Consider the following 9,608-nt stretch of genomic DNA (forward strand, 5'->3'; position numbering starts at 1 on the left):
TTTCACTAATGCTAACTCTTCTTGCAAATGGACAAAGAAAATTAAAGAATGTAGCATGTATTTCCTCTTCCCAATCCTACCTCTTAGTGAGAGATCAAATTGAAAAATCAAAATCTGAAGTTATTGAGTATCAGGCTTCGTATGAGAAACTTCAAATTGCAACTGGTCGATAGTTTATTTATGCCTTTTATCTGCCATTTTTTGCTAATATGTCATTCTGATGCTAAAAATAATGTTGTCATTGATTTCCTTCGAAGATCTGCTGCAATTGAGAATTCAAAGATTTCAGATATTAGGATAGAAATACAGAAGCAGAACGATGAGAGAAAGATGATTGAAACAAAGGTGGAAGATGCTTCATGAGAACCTGGTTAGAAGAAACCTGAAGCTTTATTGCAAGCCAATGGCTATCTTTATTCTTTAATTCTGATGGAAAAATTATTATTTCAGGAAGAAAAGAAATCATTGTAGAATTTAAAGCCTTGGTGTCTTCCTTTCCTGTGGAAATAGAAAACATGCAAGACCAATTGCGATAACATAAAGGAACTGCTTCAGATGTTCATTTTTTGAAGGCTGATGTGCAATCTCTTTCTAGCATTCTTGACAGGAAGGTGAGCATGTTTTTCATGTGGTGAAATTATTGGATGTTATCATTGGGCTTGTGATGACTTTTGTGCATCAGGTGAAATAGTGTGAAACTCTATTCGCTAGATTCATTGGTCAGGCTGCTGAGATACAGAAATTGCAAACCGTGGTATGTATTATGTTTTCAGATTTGTATCTTTTAGATGGTCACTAGGTGGAGACTGGCCATCACTATTAATCTTTGGTTAATTGTATAAATGTCATGTCACATTAAATTTATCCTTCTAAGTTCTAAGCAATGGAAACTGATTCTATGTTTTTATATTCATTGATTCTTTACAGTTGCGCAAAAAATCTGCCAAGTCTATGATGTTGTTTAAAACATCATCATATAGATCATTTAAAAATCCATGTATAGGAATAGAAAGAGTAAATAATGAAATGACAAATTCTACCCAAGAGAAGGATGTGATTTCTAACAAAGAAACAGGACAAGCTAAGTGGAGCTCTTATTCGCAGTAGTGTATGTTAGTCATGTGCCTTTAATTATATTGCTAGTTCAATATATTGAATATTCAATGCTTTCCCTTCAATCTAAGTTCCCACTTATGTGCGTGTGTGGTTTATTACTTGACACTAGCCATATATATATAAATATATGTAAATGGTAATTTTATTCCTACTGAAGTTTTGTGTGTCGAGAATTTAAGATACAGTCTTTTCTTTTGTCAATTGTGATTATCTGGCTTAGTGCACGTAACAAATTGATCTTTGATTTAAGCAAATTTACCTGCTCTGCTCTGCTTTTTTACTCTGGAAAAGGTGAAGTCTTGGAACAAATCACCATCATTATCATCTTTATCTTCTTGGATTTGACATTTATTGTGCCATTAGATATGAAACACGCATTATATTGATTTTTTCTCTTTTTTATTTCTATTTAATATGATCAACATTTCCAAGTCTATACTTACTTTACATTTATTCAATAGGACCAAATAAGAAAAGAAGAAGAACGAAAAAAGTCTATTGTTCTTAAAGATTATAAAAATCTGAAATCATCAATTGCTGAAGTCTACAGATTTAATATTTATTGCACTCTTTGTTTCAAGGATGGAATCATGAAACTATACATATAATGAATTATGTTTGTGTAAAAATTATTTATATAAATATACAATTAATTTCAGTCAATTTTTTTCACAAGTGGTTTGAATCATATTCAGATTGAAAAGAGAGAATAAAAAAGATAAGTGAAGGGACTAAACTATAAGTTGCAATCAACATGAATTACAAATTAGAAATGCCACAAAGAATAAGACAATAAAATTTTTACATTATGAAAAGAAAAATATCCGCGTATAGTTTAGCCAAAAGAGCAAAAATTTCTTCATAAATAGCTTATTTAGTCCTATTATAATCGTGCTACTGGTTTCTGTTGTGGGTCTTGGGCTCTTTGCAAGGGGATTCCCACTTGTAATGTCCAGAAAACTCTGTTACTTTTATGTCTTCATAACATAACATTATTAAAAAGGCCTTAATAACACTTTCTTTTTTCCTTGTTCTGTATGCAGCTTGCTAGCTGTGTAGAAATTGGCCTGCCTATGCTAATATTCCTAGTTATCTCCCAACAGGTTGTACAAAGTTACTTAACTTGCCCAAATCTTTCATCTCAAATTCTTTTTTCAGTTCAACCTTTACCCTTTCAATTTCTCTCTATAATTTCTGCCAGAGTATATTCAGTATATACTCTGTAATTTCTATTAGAGTATAAAGGTCCCCTAGAAAAAAAAATTATTGGATAATAACATCTAAATCATCCCCGGAAAGAAAACATTCAATTATGGAAAAAGTACCATTTAATCCCATATATTCAGAAAACGATCAAAACTTACTGTTGTATTGTGTGAAATAGGTACACTCTCCTATCCATTTTGTCAAAATTTACTAAGTCATGCTTAAAATGCCTTTAAAGTAAATGTGTGTATATATTTTATCCCCAAATTTTAAGATCGAATTAGATAAATTTTGGATTTCAAAGGCTGTTTTAATATCTATTGACAAATTTTAATTTTGTATTAATCTTTTAGGTATTGATTATATTCTTTAGGTTGTGGATCGAATTGGCAAGGAGCATTGCAAAGTTAATTTGCAAGAGGTACGGAATTTGTTCTTTTAACTCTTATTATTAATATCTTAAAAATGTTAGAGGAGTTTGAATATCTTAAATATTCATCCATAGAGAAGTAGGTTCTGAGATTAAAATTGTGTGTTGCGGTGATAACGAAAGGTTGAAAACTTGTGTGTATTAGAGAAGTAGGTTCTGGAAAATTTGTTTGTGTGCTGCGGTGATATAAGGAAGAAAACTTATTGTGTGTTGTTTGAATTTTTTGACTTGGTATTGATAGATGGTTAGGTAAGGCACAACATAGACCAGTGCCAAGTTACTTGTAGGGCTGGAAAACTAAGATCTAATAATTTTGCATGTAAATATGGTTGTTGCTCACATGCAGTCTATCATAAAAAAAACAATGAAATTCAGCCAAAACTTGAAACTGTATGGTTCGTGCATAGATAACTCAGACAGAACTTTCCTATTCAGCTCAATGTTTTCTTTCATAAGCCCATGCATGAAGTTGCCATAATTAACCTGAAACAAAACATCAAGATTTTGTAATATGTTGCTAAGAAATGAAAGGCCACCAACGACAATAGGAAGCAGAGAAGAGAGTAGAGTGAAGCTACTATTTCCTATCTTAAATATATATTAACGGCCAGTTTGAGAAAATATTCAGTAGACTGAAGTAAACAAGAGCTGCGAAGACAAATGGCAGGTGCTCATGCTGTCCAGCTAATTTTGCAGAGCCAACACAAGTTCAGAAAAACATTAACTAGATAAGCATTTAGATAAGCCTCCAATAAGAAAGACTTGTGTTATAAGTTTTCTGGGCTGTTAGGTTGGGAAGATATTGTAGATAGAGAGTGAGATTTACTTAGAGAAGAATTTGGCAATCTTTGGGAAAGGGGAGCCTCTCAATCTAACTCAACCTTGTAATGTTTAGGGTTTTGGTCTATACCAGCACTGTCTATTAATTAATAATGAGGAATTTCAGTAGTTCTCTCTAGTTTTTGGTTCCTCAAAAATTACTATAAGGTTTTCAATCAAAGGAAAATCTATCTAAAATAAGTGAAACTCACTCTGCCTTACTGATTTCAACAGAAATCTCCATAATAAAATGCGAACAAGCTTTTCAAGCCACAAAAACAAAAGTAATTTACACATTCAGAAATTGTACACAATATTTTACTATTTATTATCTTTAATATTGATCTCAAAATGAATCCTTCTCTAATTCTTTAGTGCAGCTGAAGGAGAGCATTATCTAAACTATTTGTATAGTTTTTAGTTAAAAGAAACTTAATACAGAACTAAGACTTAGAGCAGGATTCATTCTGAGATCAATACTACAAAACTTACATAATAAGAAGACCAAAATCATCAGCAATCCCTTACAATCGTGTATAGACAGAGAATATAATATAAAATTTGACTCAAAATTACAAATCTATGAAACAAGTATTAGATAGTGTACCCCATGTTGGTGAGTGCCAGCGTTTATCCGCTGGATCCAGAGAGAGCGCATGTCTCGCTTCTTGTTCCGACAATCTCGATAGGAATACTGCAATGCCTTTTCCACCCTCTCTCTTGCTATTCTTATGCAATTCTTCGCCCTTCCATGGAACCCCTTTGCTAGCTTAAAAATCTTACCCTTGTTCATTGTTGCAACTTCCTTTTACTACAGAATCAAACACACAATCACTTCCTACAAATTAAAATCAGTCAAAAAGTCTGAAGTTCCTTAAGTAAGAACTTTGAGGCAGTTTCGCAATAGACTGCCAAACCAAACCAAAATGTATTATGATGATCTATATAGCCTATAAGTAGGTCCAAATAAAGTCAGTACAATAGATTGAATTTATAATGTATACTAATAGAAAATGGTCACACTAACAAATAGATGGCTATGTATGCTTCTTAAATTGGCCCTGAATTGTGAGATATATGACACTTGTTTTGTTAAAAATGATGTTTAAATGCATGCTCATTTTACCTATGTCGTTATCATAGCCAATACGAAAGAAGAAGAAAAAATGGCAGCACATTTTAGTATAATTCTCATTTTCCATAAGAAACAGGGGCTGATATGATTAGTATAACAGAAACATTACCACAGTAAAAGACAACAATGGATCTACTTCATATACATAAACAATAACTTTAGTTCATAACTAAATCCAAAAACAATATATCTTTGAATTTTTTTGTATTTAAAAGCAGTCCAATATTTGGTAATGTTTAGGGTCAGAGAACGTTTATCTTTTTCTAAAGATTACTTCTTATTCATTGAAAGGAAAATAATTTCAACAACAAGTTTCTGGGCCAGCCATTTCTTTTTATTTGAAACAAGTAAATAATAATATGTTAAAATTAGTACATATGTAAGAAAATAAGTTCACCATAATCCAAGTAAAACTTTACCCACCATTTATATTCTTGCTCAACAAAATAAAAAATAGGAAGAGAAATCAGAGATCGTAGATGGAATATTATACAAAGACAAAAATCTAAGTCTGACCATTGATGATACTGAAAGGTTAAATATTTTTGTTTATAAAAGAAAAGATAGTGATGAGGCTGACATTCTCATCCTTCATGTGATCTATTCTATCATACAAAAATAGTTCACACTCCACACTCCACAAGCTGCTAACATGGAAATGGAATTTTGGAGGGGACCACTCTAAATACTAAGAAATATAATAATATTAATAATAATCTTGAGCAGAAAAATAAAAAAATAAAAACAAAAGAGATCAATGTCTTTTCCTTTTCTTTCCTTTTGGCTGGTTACCACCATTTGGATCATATAACCAATTGTTTTTACAGATTTAAAAGACTGAATTAATCATATTATACTCTCAAGGAACAAGTTCTTAAAAGCACATGATGCAGAGTCTACTGCTAAACCACCAAATTAGACATAATATCCCTTTTTTTCTTAATCAAATTAAAAGGGCCAGTGCCCTCTAGTCCTTTTCATTGATATATTTACAACCCACAAAACAATTGAGGTCAAAAATAACAATATGGTCAACTTCTCTATTAAACATCATTGACTTAATGACCTTTCTTTTCTTCTTCTTCTTTTGCAACTAACCCCAAAACAATACAGATGATCTAAAACATAAGATGCTTGCTATTTTCAAAAGATACTAAGAAGACCCCCTTAAACTCTGATGATCCTACTACCTATTACAATGTCTATCAGAGGAAATGAAATGAAAAAATATTAAAAATTTCTTAAACTCATTAAAAATAAAGGAATTCTTCCATTTTTAATCATTCATAGGATGAATAGCAAAAATAGGATATTTAACTGAAGAAAAGGATCTTTTTAACTGGTATGACCTGAAATTCAACCAAGGCATGTTTTCTTTTAAAAGCATGTGTGTTAATGACCTTGAAATTACAACTGCAAATAATGTGATTGTCTTATCTAACAGTTGTTAAACCCAGACAAAAAATAAGAGTTTATTAAGAGAACAACATCAAATTCAAATTCATTGGAGATGGATAAAAGTTGGATCCATCTTAACAGGTTAGTAACCAAAATTATATAGTTTATTTTGGGTATAAGTTTAAGTGTCAGTGCTTGATTATTGACGTATGCTCTAAAATTGTAGAGCAACGGTGGAATATGAGAAAAAAGCTAGGGAGTTTGTTAAGACAGCCATGACAAATCTTGGATTTCCAGCCAAGATTCTTTGTCCATGCAACAAATGTCACAATCTAAGACATCAAATTTCAGACGAAGTTGTCAAACACTTAGTTTTGTGGGACATGGACCAATCTTACAAAACATGGTTTCATCATAGGGAAGATCCAGTCCAAAGCAGCACGACAAACACAAGTTTTGAATATTGTATGTGGACCAAGTTTCTTTGTTTGCTTTGGTGTAGTTGTGAATTCATTATTTTGTATGTGGTGTCCTTTCTTGGATATAATTTCCATAGCATTTTTCTTGAAGTAATTTGTGATGCTAGATAATTACAATAAATTTTTTCTTTGTTTATTTTGCAGATGTGACAAGCGAAGTAGAAAAGGATACTTAATTTTCAAGGCTTTGTGTTGGGCAGCTGTAGAATATTTTGTGTTGAAAGTAGTAGCTTTTCACTATGTTGAATATTTAAGACTCCTTGAATACTTAAAGAACATTTTGTTGTTGATGACAGTGTTGAATGTTTTAAACTAATTTGTGGATTGTTAGTACAATGTTGAATGTTTTTACTTTTTGTTATTTGAAAATCAAGTTCATTTGATGATGCTAGTATATATTAGAAAGCTAATTTTAATTATATAAAAAAAATTAAAATATAATGGAATAAATTAGTGTTATAATACGAAAATTGTGTTATAATATCTATTACAATAACACTTTTTATGCAAAGAATTATGTTATGCAAACTTCATTATATAACACAAATAATGTGTTATACTAAAGTGTAGTATAACACAAAAAATGTGTTATACTAAAGTGTAGTATAACACAAAAAATGTGTTATAATAAAGTGTAGTATATCACAAAAAATGTGTTATACTAAAGTGTAGTATAACACAAATTTATAAGTATTGAAATGTGTTATATAATTGACTATAAATAACATAATTAAACACTTATCTATTTATCAAAATAACACAGAAATTGTGTTATCTTTGACAGTATAATAACACATCTGTATAACAATGATAAAGTGCTATGTAAAGTACCTTGACCTACGATAACATAGTCGGTATTAACACATCAAAAAGTGTTATGGTATGTTTTGATAACATATTTTCGGTGTTATTAAAAGCATTTTTTCTTGTAGTGGTAAACACACGAGCAAAATAAGTGAAAGCATGCTACGATACTTAGAGTATTTTTCAAATTTTTGTTTAAATTTTCTTAAATCAAACCAAAGTGCTATGCTAAGTTCGGTCATGCAAACAAGATGTTGTAATACATTGCAAGTATTATAATATCTAAATATTAAAAGTAATTTTTTTTACACCGCGAGCAATAACTTCTCGGACGTAATTCCATGTTTAAAAGAAAAAGCTGCCTGTGTAGCAAAAAATATATTGTCTCGACACTACGAACCGAGGTCCGTGTGTCCCAAGTTATAAATTTATAATAAAAATAGAAGAAATTGTGAAGCAGGAGGATCTTGAGGAATTTTCTGGTCGACAGAAACACCAACTTCCTCGCCTACGCCATCGATGCCCGTAGCCAAAGAGATTTTGGGGGATGCTGGAACTTTGGCTCTATCCTCCTCTTCAAGGCAAGCCAGACACCTGTTTAGCTCAAATTGCCTCATACAGTCTGGTAGATAGCTAAAGTTTTCCCCGCGATTATTCTTCCAGAACATATAGAAGCACTTAAAAGTGGCTCCCTTGTACTTCTCCAAGTTATTAGCATTGGTCTCCTTGAGCTCTTTGATGCATTCCTCCAACCTCTCAGTCTCCTTTCTGCTGATGACCAAATCATCTTGAAGCTTAGAGGCTTCCTTGTACTTCTCTTTAGTTTCAATGGCTTTGGTCAAGGTAGCCTGGTGCTGTTGCAGCTCTTCGGCCAGCTTGGCCTGCTGTTCGAGCAGTTCAGTGTTTTTCTTCTCGGCTGCCTCGAGCTGCTCAGTGTATTTGGCCTCGACCATCTTAAGCTCCTCAACGTGTTTATCCTCAGATGCTCTAAGTTGTTTGCCAAGCTCTTCTCATATTGAGAAGTCAATGCCCCCGAGCAGCGCCAACCAGCGCTCATTGTTAGAACTCCCTGCGACTAGAAAAAAGATAAAACTGTTAGTGGAAATAAAGTGACAAGATAAACAAATGAAGCTCAGCAAAAAACAATAACTTACGTTGAGCACTTCGTTCAATGCACGGTTGAAGATCTTCTCGACTTCCATGGAGTCAGTATTATTGATGGCCTCTCAACTGTGTCGGTGCCTTGATAGCTTTGTCAGCCTATCTTTGGCCGAGTTAAGAGCCATGTTCATCAAAGCCTCTCTTGCCTGATCAGGTGGGGTCTGGTCAGTGGCAGTTGGAGGATTTTTGTTGGTAGGTGCTGGAGGAAGTGTGTGGTCCTTAGTGGCTGGTGGAGACGACTAGTCGATGGGAGCTGGAGGAGGTGTTGTTTCCCTAGAAGGAACTTGTACTGGAGGATCCCCGGTTCGAGTCTTTTTCATCGGAGGATTATTGCTGCTTTCCCCACGATGTTGCCTGCTCCCCTTTTTCTTGCTCGCAGGAGCAACAGGGTCAGGTTCGCTATACAAGTTGAATGGATCTTCAGCAGACATGATTGCAAAATAGAAGCGAACAGTCAAGCAATATAGATGGAGATACCTACTAAATCAAGGAAATAAGAACAAAGAAATTACAAGTAAAATACCCGAGCTACAACTACTGGTCGCTACATTACTTATTGTACTACTGCTACACTCACTCTCTACCTTGAAGAAGTCTGAATTTAAATTAGGTGTGTATTTAAAGTTGTCATCCCCGTCAAATAAATGACAGGGAATGGGAAAATTGTGTAAGAGTGAGAAGTCAGTACCGTTCTCATCTGAAGACTCAAGAATAGGTTCGGGATGCTTAGAAACCTTCTGCTTGCCCTTTCTTTATTGAGCAGGGGTAGCAGCTACTTGCGGAGTGCTGGAGGGTTCCCTGATGGTCACTCCCGTTGCCCTCCTTGGGGGTTGTGACACATCTTGATGTTGCTTGGGAATTTCTCCCCCAATAGCACTTCCGAGTGCCTAAAAATTGAATTTTTACTTCGATTTTACGCCCTAGATCAATAATCCTAACTCCCAAGATAATTCCTAAGCCACATTTAGTGTTTTTTCCTTATCTTATCATGTTGATATCTACATGCCCGATTGCCCCAAATCATTTTTTCAAGAACATTCAGGAACTTCAAATCCAAAGC

General features: G+C 33.4%; 2 protein-coding genes across 2 annotated transcripts; both read right to left on the reverse strand.

The window, feature by feature from the left end:
- Positions 1-3,088: 3,088 nt before the first annotated feature.
- Positions 3,089-4,364, reverse strand: LOC133825038 (uncharacterized). Its single transcript, XM_062258037.1, has 2 exons — positions 4,179-4,364; positions 3,089-3,235 (listed from the first exon to the last, which is right to left on the reverse strand). The coding sequence occupies exons 1-2, from the start codon at positions 4,362-4,364 to the stop codon at positions 3,089-3,091; spliced, it is 333 nt and encodes a 110-aa protein (XP_062114021.1).
- Positions 4,365-4,422: 58 nt separating this feature from the next.
- On the reverse strand, positions 4,423-8,340 carry LOC133825039 (uncharacterized). Its single transcript, XM_062258038.1, has 2 exons — positions 7,888-8,340; positions 4,423-4,479 (listed from the first exon to the last, which is right to left on the reverse strand). The coding sequence occupies exons 1-2, from the start codon at positions 8,338-8,340 to the stop codon at positions 4,423-4,425; spliced, it is 510 nt and encodes a 169-aa protein (XP_062114022.1).
- Between the last annotated feature and the right edge of the window lie 1,268 nt (positions 8,341-9,608).

This window comes from Humulus lupulus, chromosome 3 (genome assembly GCF_963169125.1).
Source record: "Humulus lupulus chromosome 3, drHumLupu1.1, whole genome shotgun sequence".
Lineage (NCBI taxonomy): Eukaryota > Viridiplantae > Streptophyta > Magnoliopsida > Rosales > Cannabaceae > Humulus > Humulus lupulus.

What these genes read in the sequence shown, in the direction of transcription:
- LOC133825038 (XM_062258037.1), bottom strand. Translation starts at nt 4,364, where the DNA reads ATGAACAAGGGTAAGATTTTTAAGCTAGCAAAGGGGTTCCATGGAAGG. An exon ending in CTGGCACTCACCAACATGGG is followed by an intron (nt 3,236 to 4,178) that starts GTACACTATCTA and finishes GTTTTGTTTCAG; the next exon opens with GTTAATTATGGCAACTTCAT.
- LOC133825039 (XM_062258038.1), bottom strand. Translation starts at nt 8,340, where the DNA reads ATGGTCGAGGCCAAATACACTGAGCAGCTCGAGGCAGCCGAGAAGAAA. An exon ending in TCGATGGCGTAGGCGAGGAA is followed by an intron (nt 4,480 to 7,887) that starts GTTGGTGTTTCT and finishes TTGGTTTGGCAG; the next exon opens with TCTATTGCGAAACTGCCTCA.